Source organism: Poromitra crassiceps, assembly GCF_964638095.1.
Source record: "Poromitra crassiceps genome assembly, chromosome: 23".
Taxonomy (NCBI): Eukaryota; Metazoa; Chordata; class Actinopteri; order Beryciformes; family Melamphaidae; genus Poromitra; species Poromitra crassiceps.
This window is the reverse complement of record NC_139639.1, coordinates 18,039,236-18,057,245: the sequence shown is the minus strand read 5'-3', so window position 1 is coordinate 18,057,245 and position 18,010 is coordinate 18,039,236. Positions and strand designations below refer to the sequence as shown.

The following is an 18,010-nucleotide window of genomic DNA, read 5'->3' as shown; positions in this document are numbered from 1 at the left end:
ACCTGAGAGGGCCCCAGGGGGGGAGAGAGAGAGAGAGAGAGGGAGAGTAAGAGAGAGAGAGAGGGAGAGAGAGAGGGAGAAGAGGTATATTTCACTGAGCTGTCAGAGGATCACATGATGTACAGTCCCACACTGCTCAGAGGAGGATGAAGTGAGGGAGGTTCAAAGGAGAGAGAGGGGCACAGATACATGATCACTGATCACTGTACGGATGTGAGCCATATCAATAATACATCGGATCGATGAAACAAAACCTGCTCCACTTTGTGCTCTTGTAAAGGTTCTTGTCACTTTAATTAGGGAAGATAGATGCTCTTGAATGGAGTTTGCAGCGTTGTCAAGTGAAAACCTCGCATCGCCCTCTCTTCTCGAGAACTATGATGATCAGGCTTGTTTTCAGGTTGACTCTCATGCATTTTTTCAGTGAATTTAATTGGTTTTCCTCCACTTCCTCTCATGGACTCCCGGTGCGAGATTTTAGTGTCTGTTGTAAACAGTAGTATATTTCAGTAGGTTGGTAGCACCATGTTGTAACGTTTTTTGTTTGTTTGTTTGTTTGCTTTTTGTTTACCCTTTTTTTTTTCTTCTCCCGTTTGAATTTGTTTGTTTACTTGTCTTGTCTGGTTTCTTTTGTCTTTGTTGTTTTTGATAATTTAAAACCAAACCTGTACGGTCAACTGGATGTGGGATTAAGTTCATGGGGTGGGAGAAAACAGTTTCTTTTCAGACCAAGCATTCACATGGTCAATGTTGCTGTTGCATTATATTCTTACACGCAGTTTATCTGAAGAAATCTGTTATGGGTTCTGTTCCGTCTGTTTGTTGTTTTGTTTGGTTCTTTGCTTGGGTGTGCGCACCCAATTTCTAACGGTACTGAACCGATGTCTGAAAAAGAAACAATAAAAAAACTATATACTGAAAGTGTGCCTGCACCCCCGAATACTCGACGGTCCGACCTGGACCAGGTCTCAGTTCCATTTAAAAGAAGTGACTGCGGGGCCCAGTTCGGGTCCGTGTAATGTTTGTTGCAGGTCTCTGATTTCTGACACTGAAATGTCAGGTCTATTAGGACCCAAGTGGACCCGGTGAGTGGCTGTCACAGCTGTCAATCACCCCTTTTTATATTGTCAAATAACTATTTCAAAACTAACTTAAAAAATTAGCTCTGGAACCTACATCAGCATCATAAGAACTACTTAAAATGACAGAAACCATCTTTGGGAAAAATGTATGTGATGTGTAGTTAGATTATTTTATCATGTTAGAGGTCTTCAGGTATGCCCGAATACCCGAGGGTCCGAGCTGGACCCGGCTGGGTCTCAGCTCCATTCAAAAGAAGCAACTGGCGGTCCGGGTCCTGTACGGGTCCGGGTCCTCAACTTTCTAACAATAGACGGGCTTTTTGGGTTCGGGATTCGGGCATGACTTTTTGTACCGTGAAGACCTCTATTTCATATGGTGAAGAGATTGGAGGATTGTCTCAAGTTGTAGTCGAGCATGTAATCCTGCAAGTTGAAGTTTAAAACAAGTGCAGTTAGGAGGTTTTCAGCGTCGACAGCATGCTGTATTTGAGTTAACGTGCTTAGGTGTGGTGTCATGAAGTCCACTTTGCTTCTTTCCAAACCCATTCTGCCGTCAGCTACAGTTGCGAAAGGCCCAAGATATTGACACAGTCCACATATCCCAGAGCCATTCATTTTTATTAAGGCTCACACAGAAGAAAACAAGCATTACGCAAACATGGCGCCACAGAGATTCAGGGGCCAAGTCGTAAATTTGAGGCGGGGTGGAGTTTTGTCATTCTCATGAACTCTTTACCTAGGAGGTCTCGCACAAACACACGGTCACTCATCTCTTTTCATAACAAGGCCAGCTTTCCTCAGCCCTCCATATGACAGACCCTGAGAGGGAGGCGTCCAGGGTAACGTCAGGATCATCTGTGAAACGTTCTCCACCTCCGCATCCTAATATCTGCCCACTCACCCCCACACAAAATAAATCGCCCTCCAAGCTATAATTAGGTGGGATAAACTAAGCCGGTACATCGGCAATGAGAGAAAAGCCCAGATCAACAAAAAGCCCCCCAAATCAAAACGATGATGGGGAGATGAACTCGTTTTGAGCTCGCCTGGTCCGCCGCGCGCGACGCTGAAAATCCTCCCCATCATGTTTTGGGGGATGATGAAAGCATTCTTCTGGCAGTCCCTCAAACGAGAAAAACCAGTGAGGGCACGGGCTGAAACAGCAGGGGCTTATCAACGCCTTTGTGTCTTGTCATGTTGTTTGAGGTGGCTAAGCCGGGCTCTCCTCTGCATACGCCGCTCAGGTATTTGCGAGGCGACCCTGTGTCAAGTCCAAACACATTCCAAGACATTTCGATTGTCCACTATTTCGCAAAAGGCCGTGTCTTGATTGATAGTGGCCCACGGTACGAGGGGGGTGGTGAAATGCGAGGCGTGTCCCACATTTGGGTGTCGCACCCCCCGCATCTATTTCTACAGCGCTGATTTGAGCCACTGTTGAATTAAGGAATCAAGTGATTTCAGCCTGGAAGGATTAACTTGGCAGCATGCCAACCGCTCTGTCTCTTTACTGAAAGGAAGGGAAACAAGGAAATGCTTAAAATAGCTATTGAGAGATATGTGTTTGTTTCTTAGTGCTGCTTAGAGGATTAGAATGGCCTTGTGAATGTGGTAGGATAAGGGTTTTGCATGTAATTAATAATCATAAAAAATGCCTCATCCGAACATGAATGCATCTGCTTCCTGTCATATGTGTTGCCGTATGACAGAGCTGTTCCGAAGTTTTGGTGCATCATCAGCCTAAGAACGTTTGAGATGCTGCCTGCTGGGACCAACTGCTCTACGGGAAGCTGTGAGGGGAAGTCAGACTCCTATAATCTCAGAAGCATCCCACTGCTCGGCCGTTGTCTGCAGCCGAAGAGTAATTAAAAAGCAGATGTGGAGGCAAACAGACATGGGAACCGTCTCAGTATCTTTGAGCCAGTGGGAGCGACTGATCCCCTTCAGTCATGCCTTTTCCATTTCCTTTTAGTGAGGAGTATTCCTGCGAGACACACATATGTCTCAGCATGACATAATTAAGTGTGAGTAAATGCAGGGAAAGTTTTGAGGCGGGGGGGGGGGGGGGGGGTCTATATGTTACTTTCCTGTCTTCATCGAAAGTGGCGGCATATTAAGAGCATAGACCTTTATAAAAAAATATGGACGTAGCCACCGTGTTGTCACCTATTGGTTTGTGGACGGTTTTGAAGGCTCGAGTTTGGCATTTTGACCGTCGCCATCTTGGGTTTTTGGAGCCAGAACCAGCTATAGCGCGAGACCAAGGGCTTCCCACAGAGCCGGTCTGTGACCGGCGAGCTACGCGATCGGACAGGCGACTTGTCACGCCCAAAAACGTAGTCTGATTTATCGTCTATTTTACTTTAAATGGGACCATAATTTACTAAATTAACATCGTGTTGTATTGAAGAAGACTTAAAACTAGCGATTGAGACTATATAAACTCATTAGGAAAGTGTTTACGGTCATTTTCCCATTGACTTCTACTACAATCTGACTTCTTTTTTGAATGAGTGGAGTCGCCCCCCTGCTGGCCATTAGAAAGAATGCAGGGTTAAGTTACTGTCTTCATTTTTTGGGTGCCCCTTGGCTATGAGAAACAAAGTGCAGTTGCCTCAGAGAAAGATTGTCTTGTTGTATAAATGATGGTGAACTGTCTCTGCTCATTAGGTAACCTGTCCAAGACCTGCACTGAGGAGGGCTGGGCCCAGATCAGCTCCGGGGTCCTGTGTGGGTACACGCCCAATAACACCGTGGATGATGATGAGACGGTAGGTATGGCAACCAGAGTTTTTATCCCCTCCCCCTTAATGTTATTCGTATGGAGATCGGTGCGTTTAATGTGATCCTAAATGAGATTCAATGTGCTTTCAATGCATTTAACCGGAGGTGTGATGTGTTTTGCAGGGCGATTTCTACGATACCATCAAAGTGGGTTACACCATCGGCCACAGCGTGTCACTCATTTCCCTTACGGCCGCCATCATCATACTGTGTCTCTTTAGGTAAGCACATACAACTCAACGCCACCTAGTGTCCCCGCACAGAGACAAACACCTTGTTCCAAGGTTTATAGCGATAACACCTTGTGAGTCTCCCACTTTGCAGCACACTTCCTGAACTTTATGGCGGTTTTACAGCGTTCTTTACACGCTTCTCTAAATCTAACTAGATTTCGCAGGAAAGCCGGTTCCAAATTTGACATGATCTGCTATTGCAACACTTCTGAAACAAAGAGTTCATGTCAGAGCAGTCATAACGTCAAACCACTCAGCGGAGGGCCTGCGGTTAGTCACAGCATGTTCCTTTTTGACCTGAAATGCTTTGTGTGTGTGTGTGTGTGTGTGTGTGTGTGTGTCTGTGTGTGGTTTTACTTAAGGCAAAATTGGGGACACACACCCGACTTACAGTAAGACCAGGTGATTGGGGACGGCTTGTGCAATTGGGGACAAAAACTGTGTCCCCATTTGGTAAAAAGTAGATTTTGGGGTCAGTGGTTAAGTTTAGGGTTAGGTTAAAGAGGACATGCAACGTTTGATCATGACTCTAGTTCATTTGCATTTCACCTCAGACTAGACAGGAGGACCCTGCTTTCAAGTCTGAAATTTACCTCGACTTGCTAGAAAGATGAACTACATTCATTCCCTGGAGACTTATCCTAACCACAACCATAACCATTACTTGCCTAACCTTAACCTAACACCGACCCAAAAATCACCTTTCCAATTCACCTGTCCCCAATTTTCCAAATTGGCCAATTGGCCAAACAGCTTTTGTCCCCAATTGGACAAGCCAACCCCAATTAACTTTGTCCCTGAAATGTCTCCCCACTTGAACTTACTCTGATGGCTAGAGTAAGTTCAAGTGGTCTCCCTGTGTGGCTTTTAATGGAGAACACTATTTAACTGAGCGTGCGCGCGTGCACGCGCACGTGTGTTTGCATGCGTGTGCGCGTGCGTGTGTGTGTTTGTATGTGGGCTCATGTCCCCCTATTAGAGTGTGTTCGTGTGCGCGACCGGCTAAACAACAACCCTGGTGTTTATTCGGCGGGGTCATGCGATGCCGAGGCGAGGGCGTGTTTCTGGATGGAGGGATGCAGTTTGGACTCGTTGGCAGACACACACACAGGATGTGAACACGGCCGGCTGTTTATGAGCGGCTGCCGGCGCGGCGTGCAGGCAGCTGCTCCACGCTGTGTGTCATCATCACACCCGTCCCGCTGCGAGCGCTTGTCTGATGGGCGCGCACAATTGGCCCCAATCATGCGCTCACCGGGAAGGCATTTATTGTTTGAACACCCAGAAGAATTACACCACACAACTCACACATTTTTCTTGTTTACTTTTTTGTGAAGTCATAAACCTTTCTGACCTCTCTTTTTTCCCATTAAATATGTTTAATATATGTTTTCCTATTATTCACATCAAAACAACATTCATGTATGAAACAAATGCTGATAAGACAAACAAACGTTTTTGACAATGGCTTGTTTTACATGGAGCCTAATATTTGAATAACAGCAGGCAGTCACAATATAAATGCATCAAACAGAATGAAATCCTCAGTGAAATTCCATTCAGTATGAGAACAGTAAACGTTTTCCATTCAATGCGTATTACCATGTAATAGCCATGTAATGGGTATTACCACGTAATAGCCATGTAATGGGTATTCTGAGTTCTCTTCGTTCGCTCACTCAGAAGAAGCCAGTGAATTTCCAAGAAAGTCTACAATATTTCTCTCAACATTTTGTCTCATTACCTGCTTTGGTGCTTGTGAATGCACCCTTTATCAGACCAGGGAGTGACTCAGAATGCTAGTGGAACATATTCTTCATGTTCTTTAGAAACATTTCTGTTATGCTTCTGTTCTCCTCCAGGAAGCTGCACTGCACAAGAAACTACATCCACATGAACCTCTTTGTGTCGTTCATCCTGAAAGCCGTAGCGGTGTTCATCAAGGACGTGGTCCTGTATGACGTCGGCGAGACGGACAACTGCCACCCCTCCGTGAGTTCAGACGTTCTCTCGAGAAGCGAGGCGCTTTATCGATTTTTCTTCCTGAACGTCACTGATTGTATTAACGGCAAGCCGCGGCGCATTACACAAGTTTTCCGCCGAACCCCCCATCTGTTCCGACACTCACCCGGACTCTGCCGCCTATAATGCTTTGTTTCCAGGTTTACTTAACTTACTGGAGCGTTTAAGTGCTACTGGGCGTCGCAGTGTTTGTCAAGTCCTTCAGCTCCTCCAACCAGTTCCTAAATGAATCCACTCAGCAGGATGTTGTTGCCCAGGTTTCGTGTTTGCAGAACGCTCCGCCTGAACTACGGAGAACGCTTTATCAATAAATCACACACTAAGAGTTTTGATATCTCATTTTAATCGCTTCGTTTTAGCAGCACACATCAAAACGCAGTGAGCATTCAAGTTAATAACCGTCCACGATAAGGAGCCAGATAATCTTAATGTCACTGGAATCATAATGAGACTATCACACTGCTATGTGATTTATCAAGCCGTTAACGTCAGCGCTGTTTCCTCGCACCATGCGCCAATTAGGGCCATTACTTTTTTTAGCTGTATATCGAGGGCATTAGATGAGCAGCCTATGAATCACCTGCTGACTCTATTTACTGTCTCCATGTAAGTACAAGTACACAGAGTATCCTGCTCCAAACACAGCTGCTGACCTTATCAGCAGCTTGAAACTCTACAGTAAAACAACTAGGCTAGGAAAACAACTAGGTGAACACACTGTGGCAGAGCATTTTGAACTGTCTATTAAAAGTCACCTACATTCAGGTCCCTGAGGTCCCTGAGGACCAACTCGTTTTGGAAGGTTCTCAACTATCTGGGACCCTTTTTTGGCCTACTTTGATGAGGTTAAGAATGACGAGTGACTGAGATTGGGGGTGACGGATGGTATCTTATGGACCCCTTGCTTTATTATCTCTTGAATCACATAAGCACCTTATGTGGCTGGTAGCACCATGTTGTAATGTTGAATGTTGATGTCTTTTTTTTTCTTTTTCTTTTTCTTTTTTCTTTTCCTGTGTCTGAGCCTGTTTGTCTTGTTCGTATATTGTTGTATACAAAATTGAAAAAAAAGAAAAAAAGGTCACCTACGTAAACACTATGGAGGTGTACGACACAGAGACCGCTACCATAGTGTTGCATAGCAAGCTTCACTCTCAATGTCTGTTTCATGTTTATCGGCCGGTCAGTGAATGTATCTCTAGCTTTGATCGAGGTCGTCATAGCAACCCACATCCTTTTGCATCACAAGCAGTGCAACTCAAATGTTGATGTTTGCTTAGATAAATGATTTCATAAGAGTAACTGAAACATCAAGATAGAGTTTCCAAACAAGCTTCACTAACACTAATCATGGTTTATACAGCAGTATTTCCACTATAGGTAGGCTGCTCAAACCTGGTGCACATCCTCTCCTCTCCTCAACACCTGTCATTGGTCTGCAGTGAGCATCTGAGGCCACATCAACATTTTCATCTTCTCCATTTTCATCTTCTCCATCTTCTCCATAAGATCATAAGACACTTTCTTCCTTCTCTTATCCAAACTGTTGAGAAAAAAGTCTGCAGCTCCTTCAGACAAAAAGAAAGAGCCAAATTCTGAGATGTTAAACTGCTTTGAGAAGCTATTAAGGCCTGGAAACACCATTAAATGTATGACCATGTTGGGCCATATTCATGTCAAAATTCAATAGTGATTCTCAAAATGCCTCTTTACTATCAGCAGCCTAGTGCAGATTCACCTGGAAATCTTAAGGGTCCAAATTGAACAGTGGAACTTGTGGATGAAAATGTCAGTTTCATACCAACACAAGCTATTTTGTATAAATCAAGTGACACAACCTAGAAATCCTAATACTAGATGAGTGCTTTCTCATCTCGTATAGAAACATATTTTTTCCTCACCTTTGGGAAAATGGAAATGAAATCAGAGTTAAACAAAGACAAAACAAAGAAAATGCCTTGTTAGGGTCCCATTGGATATTTCTGGACTGGATCACATATTAATCTCTGTGAGCGGTCAGTCTTGCATTTTCTCCCTTGAAAGGATGTGTACCATGTGACTGTACAAAACTCACCATGAATGAGTTGTTAAAAAGCACATTTTCAAACGTTCCTGCATGGGAAGCGTCATGTCCCCAGACCCTCATAACCTTTCTGGGCCATTTGAAAGATTAGTTTTATGGCATTCCGGCTTTATTAGACAGTTAGACACATTGAGAAGAGACTTGCTTGTCTCCCATATTTACTATTATGGGAGACAAGCAACCATTACAATGCATTCCCTCCTGATACCCGGTGCGGGCTCTGCTAGGTGGGCTGCAAGGCGGCGGTGGTCTTCTTCCAGTACGGGATCATGGCCAGTTACTTCTGGCTCCTGGTGGAGGGCCTCTATCTCCACGCTCTGCTCGCCGTCTCCTTCTTCTCTGAGAAGAAGTACTTCTGGTGGTACATCCTGATTGGCTGGGGTGAGTACCAGATGTGTGTCAGCAACGATAGAGTCATCACACGGGCTTTAAGCAGGCATACTCCGTCAATTTCCCTGCATGATCCTGCCTTTTAAACCGCAGCGCATAAGTCATCAAATGACAGCCAATGGGGAAATCGAATGCTTTTAACCATCTTTTTTCCCTCTTTATTACGACTATGGCAGCTGCAAAATGCTCATATGCAAATTAGTTCATACACTGCTAGTTTCTACAGAAAGATGTGTCTGCACATCTGCATATGAATCAGCCTGGCTGCCAATTATAGATCCTACGATCCTCTCTTGTTAACTAGGGTGGAGACTCTGAGGATGTGCCATGGGTGCACCTTTTTGTTGTTGTGACCAAATTCATGTCAACTCATGCCACATCTTCAATGTGTATGACATCATCAGTCGGTGGGGTTTGGCCGAACACAATTATGCTCACACCCACTCACACACAGGCAGACAGACAGACAGACAGACACTTTGCATCAACACTGGTTCAGCACAATGGAGAGCTCCATTAGTTAGCTATGAAGACACCTGAGTGGGGGGCACACCTGAGCAGAGTTCGAATCAATGAATATATGCTGTTCCATTGCAGACCATAATATTTGTGAAGATGAACCCAGAGATCCCAAACCAGAGATTAGACAGCTTGAACCTGTGATGTTTTCTAATGGCTAGATGCTGTCAAATTTGCAGCTGAGATGCTTTTGTCAGAATTCTGACATGCACCAGCATGAGGGAGGCAATGCTGATGCACCAGCATTCAAGTGAAATATATTAAACACTTATTTTGGCCTTTTGGATCATAACACAGAATTATTTGCCTTTAAAGTGTGTATTCAACAACTTTCTGATGATTTTTCTTCCATAAAACCCAGAAAGTTTTTTATATACATTTTATATATTGTAGTGTTTAGGGAAGGAAATGGAAACAAGCTTGTGACTGTTAAGAAAACACAGGAAGAAGCAATGTTGGCTCAGGACACATACAGTATGGGGCGTGTTACAAATGATAAGCCTACCCAAATGTAATATGACTTTAGGTCTGGCTATAAAATCATCCAACAGATTAACGGTGTAGACACAGCAAAAGCTCACCATCATATTTGATCTTGTTGAGTCCATGCAGCGTTTGCTTGGACAGAATCGATATCATCTCTCTGCAGGAGATGGAGGTCGCTTTCTGTTGAGTCAACTTGTGTTGATGTTTCTTGTTCACAGGAGCTCCGACCATCTTTATCACATCATGGGTGATTACAAAGGCTTGCAGAGATGATCCCGGGTACGTTAATCACTCGTCTTAATCTCCCCCATTAAACTGAAATGATTATCCTTACCAAAACAACATCAGAATTCCAATGGGAAAGTGTCTTTGTTCTTCGGGCAGGAGGGAATGATGAGGATGCACTAGCAATTACGCATTGTCACAATAAAACAAATAAAAACTTCAAAGATCTATCTTATGATTAATGGCGGGTCTCAGTGGAGGTCGGCATTGAACTATAAATGTGCAAGACAGCTCAGTATTTCATGATAAAATCACATCAAATCAAAGTGTGATTAGGGGGAGAGTGGGGTGAGTTGAGCCAGTTTTTACTTGAGGGGTCTTTAATTAACACATTCACTGCCAGCCGTTTTTTTTTTTACTGTAGGTAGGTTCTGCCAGAGGTTTTTTTTGAGGATTCTGGCTCATCTTTCAAGACCCGAGGATTCTTTTCTGCTAAGATTTTGTGAACACACAATATCTCAAAAGAACTAATAGAATGTGTGCTTTCTCTGTCTAAAAGAGTTAGTTTGTAGAGTTAGTAGTTATGTAAGCATTAGCAGTTGAATACAGCATGGTTTCAGCGTCTGGAAAATTATTCTGAGATAAACGGCTTTTTGTGAAATTCGATAGAACAGTCACTTTAACCATTCATTTTTGGCATCAGTAAGACGTCAGACATCTAAACAATAGTTTTGAACAGTAATTTCCTCCATAACAGCAGGAAACACCCCTCTGCTTCAAACTCCTCCCTCCGTGTGTGTTCTTCTTGGCTGCAGCGGGCATGTCACAAGCTCGTTGCTGCTGCTGCTGTAACCTCGCGTCACCAGGCTCACTGCTTCTGCTGCTGCTGCCTGTCTGCTGGCGGCCGCTCGGCAAGTCTGGATATGGGCTCGCTCGTTTCTTGTGATTTCGGTTGAGAGCTTTGATGAAGCTTTTGCGATTCTGGTCTTATTTATGCTGCGTGTTTCAAAGTGTGTTCCACCCGTAATCTATTATGCAAATTTGCAATCCCGCACCGCCAGCAATCAGCGCGAAAACGAAAGCGTTTTCGCCAATCCATTTTCATGAGAATGGCTTCCTCAAACTGCTTTTTGCTTGCCTTCCTCTAGTCTGGGAGAGCACTGTCGCCACTTAGTGGGTCCGTGGAATGGGTTGTACACGTTCGCTGGCTTCAATATTTTTATAGGAGACGTGGGGAGCGTTGATCCACGTCCCACCGTCAAAAAAAAAAAAAAGATTTTTAAGCCGAGATATCTCGTCATTGGCAGTGAACCGTTGGATTCTGTAAGCCGAGATATCTCGTCAATGGCAGTGAACGTGTTAAAGTGAGGGCATGACAGTAATGTATCCAACTAAAATATGTACATATTTCAGGATGTAGTGCATCCCTGACAATAATCACTTTGGATCTATATTAAACAGTTTTCAAAATATGACTTAAAAAAAAGTTGAAAAGTTGTCTCTTGGCTCAACTTGCCCCTGAGGGGTCAGGTGAGCTTAGGGAGAGGATAAGCTAAGTCACATGAGGGTCCATTATGATTATGAAATGAAAAAATTATGATATGAAATCAATGATGATTTCTTTCAAGTTAAAATCCAAACAAAAACAGTATCTTGGCTCAACTTGCACACTAAAAATGTCACATAATTTCTGTGAGAAAATGTAAGAATGCCATCTATAATTAATTACAGTAAAATAATACTTATAATAAAAACATTTTAAAATAAAAACCATAAGTGGGAGCGAGTTGAGGCACTGGCTCAACCTCCCCTAGGCCTTTTGGCTCAAATTACCCTACCCCCGCCATTTTAACAAACTTGTATAGCCAGTATAACCTCATATTGTAACTTCCTAAAGCACTAGCATGTGTGAGATTTGTTTTTCAAACTTGTCTGTAATTGTTCAGATTCCTTTATTTTTTTTAAGTATTTGCTGCATATCTGTAACTCTCTCCCACCTGCTTCAACAGATGCTGGGACACAGGGATTGATGACAACCCATGGTGGATCATCAAAACGCCTATTTTAGTCACTATACTTGTGAGAACACAGCAGCCCATTATTAGAGGAACACTCCGTCGATTTTCAGTGCTGATTTAATTGATTTGAGTTAAGTTGTGGACCAGTCACTGGTCCACAACTTAACTCAAAGCAACTCTCAATAACTGTCAAACTGAATGATTGTCTGCAAAATGGTTTACACTTTTCGGATATGTGTGAGATTATGTGCAAATTAAATCAGCATTGGAAATCGGCGGAGTGTTCCTTTAAGTCACATTTTTGTGTACACAAGCCTTGCATGATGTGATTACCTGAACGCCTCTATTATTCCCCCGCCAGGTAAACTTCTTCGTCTTCATTTGCATAATCCGGATTTTGCGACAGAAGATAAATTGCCCCGACATCGGGAGAAAGGAATCCAATCAGTACTCGTAAGTTTTCCGACGCCAAATGTCAGCATCTCTATTGTCTTATCGGGCGTTGTTTCGCTATCACGAGGTTGTTTATGCTATGAAGATATCTGAGGTGTGTGAAGAGCATGTTGTGCATGATGTGGGGTCAGACAAGGTGAACAATTAGCCTTATTCTCATCTTGTTTTTCTGTTGTTTCTGCACACAGGAGACTGGCAAAATCCACGCTGCTGCTGATTCCTCTCTTCGGGATAAACTACATCATCTTTGCGTTCATCCCGGATGACATCCACCCGAATGTGAGGATGGTGTTTGATCTTATCCTGGGATCGTTTCAGGTAACGTCCCATAAGCTCTACATAGGCTGCATGCTCTAACTAACATGCTCTAAATGTCAGGCAGAAACAGTACACCTGCTGATGAATTATGGGATTTGATGTCCACCCCGGTCCTCATTTGACTCGCGCTTTGAAACAGACAAAAACAATGTGAAAGACCTTTGCCCTGAAGTTGCATGAAAACAGCAACGGTCCACTCTCTACTGTATCAAATCATGCATGAAGACGGTCTGCTGTGAGATTAACCCAGCGGACGGTTTGTTTAGTTTACATGTTTAAATTTGTATGCAGGACTAATGTGGTGCCAAGCGCAATCATAGAAGATATGGAAAGTATTCTGAATTTATAACTGTTTTTAACTCCGATTCCCCCTGGGCCGATTTCCCAGAGATGTAAAATTGATGAACCTCGTCCTGTCTTGAGTCTGCCAATCTGAGCTATTTTTCATGCAAAGATATTTTAAGTGTTTTCCCAGCTGGACATGTCACACTGGTATTTCTTTTCAGAGACAGCTCTCATTTGGGCAATACATTTAGGCTATCTCTTTCTCTTCTCTGTCTCTCTCCTTTAGGGTTTTGTTGTTGCAGTCTTGTACTGTTTTATGAATGGAGAGGTAAGAACACATTTCCATTAATTGTTGTCTGTGAGCTTCTGTAAAGCCTGCTAGCTCTCATTATAAAAAATAATCCTCTGACACCTCTCCACTCTCCTTCTCTGAACGCCTCTCCACTCTCCTTCTCTGAACGCCTCTCCGCTCTCCTTCTCTGAACACCTCTCCACTCTCCTTCTCTGAACGCCTCTCCGCTCTCCTTCTCTGAACGCCTCTCCGCTCTCCTTCTCTGAACACCTCTCCGCTCTCCTTCTCTGAACACCTCTCCACTCTCCTTCTCTGAACACCTCTCCACTCTCCTTCTCTGAACACCTCTCCGCTCTCCTTCTCTGAACACCTCTCCACTCTCCTTCTCTGAACACCTCTCCGCTCTCCTTCTCTGAACGCCTCTCCGCTCTCCTTCTCTGAACGCCTCTCCACTCTCCTTCTGTGAACACCTCTCCACTCTCCTTCTCTGAACACCTCTCCACTCTCCTTCTCTGAACACCTCTCCACTCTCCTTCTCTGAACACCTCTCCACTCTCCTTCTCTGAACACCTCTCCACTCTCCTTCTCTGAACACCTCTCCACTCTCCTTCTCTGAACACCTCTCCTTCTCTGAACACCTCTCCGCTCTCCTTCTCTGAACGCCTCTCCGCTCTCCTTCTCTGAACGCCTCTCCACTCTCCTTCTGTGAACACCTCTCCACTCTCCTTCTCTGAACACCTCTCCACTCTCCACTCTCCTTCTCTGAACACCTCTCCACTCTCCTTCTCTGAACACCTCTCCGCTCTCCTTCTCTGAACGCCTCTCCACTCTCCTTCTGTGAACACCTCTCCACTCTCCTTCTCTGAACACCTCTCCACTCTCCTTCTCTGAACACCTCTCCACTCTCCTTCTCTGAACACCTCTCCACTCTCCTTCTCTGAACACCTCTCCACTCTCCTTCTCTGAACACCTCTCCACTCTCCTTCTCTGAACACCTCTCCACTCTCCTTCTCTGAACGCCTCTCCGCTCTCCTTCTCTGAACGCCTCTCCACTCTCCTTCTCTGAACGCCTCTCCACTCTCCTTCTCTGAACACCTCTCCACTCTCCTTCTCTGAACGCCTCTCCGCTCTCCTTCTCTGAACACCTCTCCGCTCTCCTTCTCTGAACACCTCTCCGCTCTCCTTCTCTGAACGCCTCTCCGCTCTCCTTCTCTGAACGCCTCTCCACTCTCCTTCTCTGAACGCCTCTCCGCTCTCCTTCTCTGAACGCCTCTCCGCTCTCCTTCTCTGAACACCTCTCCGCTCTCCTTCTCTGAACACCTCTCCACTCTCCTTCTCTGAACGCCTCTCCGCTCTCCTTCTCTGAACACCTCTCCGCTCTCCTTCTCTGAACACCTCTCCGCTCTCCTTCTCTGAACGCCTCTCCGCTCTCCTTCTCTGAACACCTCTCCGCTCTCCTTCTCTGAACACCTCTCCGCTCTCCTTCTCTGAACACCTCTCCGCTCTCCTTCTCTGAACGCCTCTCCACTCTCCTTCTCTGAACACCTCTCCGCTCTCCTTCTCTGAACGCCTCTCCGCTCTCCTTCTCTGAACGCCTCTCCGCTCTCCGCCTCTCCGCTCTCCTTCTCTGAACGCCTCTCCGCTCTCCTTCTCTGAACGCCTTTCCGCTCTCCTTCTCTGAACGCCTCTCCGCTCTCCTTCTCTGAACACCTCTCCGCTCTCCTTCTCTGAACACCTCTCCGCTCTCCTTCTCTGAACACCTCTCCGCTCTCCCACAGGTGCAGGCAGAGATTAGGCGTAAGTGGCGCAGGTGGATGCTGCAGAGGTTCCTGGGCACCGACACCAAGTACCAGCAGCCCTCCATAGGCAGCACTGGCAACAACTTCAGCACCCAGATCTCCATGCTGACCAAGTGCAGCCCCACATCGCGCCGGGCCTCCGTCAGCCAGGAGCACCACTCCGCCATCTGACGCTGCTCCCGAGGGAGGCTGGCGACTCTCAGTCAGAGAGGCAAGTCGCGTGTGACGGCTAGGTTCTGCTGTCTCTACTGCATCTGCGTCCGGTCGCAGCTCTATTTCTGTCGCTGTGATCCGAGGAGGGCGGCTGACTTGCAGTGTCGCTGTTGACGGTATGGTCTGACAGTATGGGTTTTCGAAGGCCGACGTTGATGTGTTTGTATTGAAGCAGCTGATATGTTGTGTCATTCTGAAACTTTTTCCATTTTCATGTCAAAAAGTGACAAGTATTCAGTGTCTCTGCCCAGAATTATCTTCTTGTCAGGGTGGAAAAGCCTCTGAAACAGCATTTAGAACAGTGTTGTAGTCGAGTCGAACTGAAGTCCTGGACTCATTTTCAGGACTCGTGAATCGACTTGGACTTGAGCATTCATGCATTTCGGACTCAGAAGTTGGACACGAGGACTCAGACTTGTTAATTAATCATTTGATTGATTTTTTTGCCTGGCCTGGCCTGCAAAAAAATAAATAAAAAATAATTTGTGCCCGCAGTCAGGCCACTCACTGAACAGCAGGCCAGGCGCCGCCTACTGGTTTACTAGTGGTTTTATTACTTTATTCAGGGTTAAAGTGGGTGCATATCATTGTAAAATTGGACTTGGCCCAAATTGGGCTTCAAACGGCCCAAATCGGGCTTCAAACGGCCCAAATCTGGCTTTAAACGACCCAAATTGGGCTTCAAACGGCCCAAATCTGGCTTCAAACGGCCCAAATTGAGCTTTAAACGGCCCAAATTTTTCGGACGCCGGCTCGCGCGTCGGCCCGTATCGGCCTGGCCTGCTTGGTATCTAATGCCCGGCCTGAATTATGATCCCAGTCCGCCCCTGAACAAGATGCTGTCGAAAAAGAGAAAGGTTGACACGGAATGCAGGCAGTTTCAAGAGAAATGGAAAGAGCAGTATTTCTTTTGTGAAGTAAATGGGTAAATGAGTCGAATTGATTTTAGTAAAAAAAAAAATCCGGCCCCCATGAGGTCTCAGTTGAACAAATCCGGCCCTCTACCTAATATGAGTCTGACACCCCTGATTTACAACATTATCAACCAATTAAATTAGTAAAACAAACATAACGTCAGCAAACCCGAGCCGGTCATTGTGAAAATGATGCAAATTAACCCACAGAATAGAAGTCACTCATTAACTAGACTCAGTTCTCTAGTCTCTGCTCTCCAATTGTCTGGGAGCCGAGACTACTCATTAACCAACACAGACAACAACACAACTCAAGGTAAACAAATGGAAATGTGACTCTCGGTCGGCGTTTTCCATTAAGTCGTTATGGATGATGCTTCGGACCAGCTGCACGCTATAAGAAGCGATCGATGTGTTTATTAATTAGGGCCGCCGCGATACACAAGGGGACTCAAAGCACTTAACCTAATGACCTTTGTTGTTTATATCTACGGGAGCAGTGGTAATGATGTTAACTATTAACGGGCCGTGCAGAGCGACAACCGTCGCCGAGGAGGAATCTATAGCATAAGCAGTGCCCTGGATGTTCTCAGCCTGCCTGTGACGGTTTTATACGGGGGCATACACTCCGCTGAATTACAGCCGGATGACATTCCAAAGGAGAGACAAGCAAAGCTCATATCTTATCTCCGATTTCAGAGGCTTTTAGTTTTCTGAGTGCATCTCATGCATGCTGAGCATCTCTGGCACTAATGGACCAGATGGCTCCAATTATTAGTCCAGCAAACACTTATTTTTGGTCCAAACTTCAGTGAACTATGACGTGGTGTCAGTGATTAGCTTCCACCCATTTGACTGCATAGCTATTAGATAGATAGATTGATAGATAGACAGAGAGAGAGAGATAGATAGATAGAGAGAGAGAGGGAGAGAGTACTTTATTTATCCCCGGAGGGAAATTCTTGCGAAATTCTTGCGAAATTCTTGCGAAGTTCTTAGAAATTATTCTATTCTATTCTATTCTATTCTATTCTATTCTATTCTATTCTATTCTATTCTATTCACAAGCTGAATGTTATTGTTCCATGTTTTGATGTGATAGGATTCATCAAGTTAAATAACAACATACATGATGGTTGTTACTCTTTCTGTCTTCAATGTTGTTTTGAAAAGTTGAAATATTTAATGCCTCCTCCTTCTTAAAAAATATATTTTAATATTTACCAGCAGTGGCAGTGTCAAGTTTCATGTTGGAGCCATGTTGGACTACGGAGTACAATGTTTACTTTATTTCTCTTTCTGGTATGAGTGTGTGTAGGAGTAACTCAAAGTACCTCAGACTGAATGTGACACATAGCTATATTGTATATAAAGTGAAACTGTATATATGGCAGAAGAATAGGTTTATTATGTTTTATGGTGATGGCTTATAGTCCTCAGGCGTCAACTGGAAATTAATGTTTACAGTGTAACTGTCATGTTCCGCACTCATGGTATTTGCCTAGTGTCCATAATGTTGATTCAAGCACTCCTTATTTGTTGCCATGTACATTTTGTGTAAATATCGTGCAACACTGTAGCCTACTGTACAGTATATGGAATCAGCTGTCAAGATGTTATTGAACACAACACTGTAGCCTGTACAGTATGGAATCAGCTGTAAAGATGTTATTGAACAGAACGTCAACTGAATAAAACCATTTGCATTCTGGATCGGCCTTCTGTGCGGTTTCTGCTTAAATCAGTGAAACAGTCATATTATTTGAAAGCAACACAATCAACCATCATCTTTATTTGCTCCTCATACAAAGCAAACAAGTAATAAAGAAAACATATTCAATAATGTAACAAAAAGGTGATGTACAAATAGTACCCAAATAAACATTTTATTTTT

The 18,010-nt window shown here is 44.5% G+C and overlaps 1 protein-coding gene across 1 annotated transcript in view; it reads left to right on the top strand.

Moving 5' to 3' along the window:
• LOC310797177 (vasoactive intestinal polypeptide receptor-like) overlaps positions 1-17,821 on the top strand; it is a 19,363-nt gene extending 1,542 nt beyond the window's left edge. The window contains exons 2-11 of the mRNA XM_083659518.1: positions 3,753-3,853; positions 3,990-4,087; positions 5,962-6,091; positions 8,432-8,585; positions 9,818-9,878; positions 11,834-11,903; positions 12,204-12,295; positions 12,484-12,613; positions 13,185-13,226; positions 14,969-17,821. Of these exons, the coding sequence (XP_083515644.1) occupies positions 3,753-3,853; positions 3,990-4,087; positions 5,962-6,091; positions 8,432-8,585; positions 9,818-9,878; positions 11,834-11,903; positions 12,204-12,295; positions 12,484-12,613; positions 13,185-13,226; positions 14,969-15,160 (1,070 nt within the window). The 3' untranslated portion in view covers positions 15,161-17,821. The remainder of the gene's footprint in view (positions 1-3,752; positions 3,854-3,989; positions 4,088-5,961; positions 6,092-8,431; positions 8,586-9,817; positions 9,879-11,833; positions 11,904-12,203; positions 12,296-12,483; positions 12,614-13,184; positions 13,227-14,968) is intronic.
• The last annotated feature ends 189 nt before the right edge of the window (positions 17,822-18,010 follow it).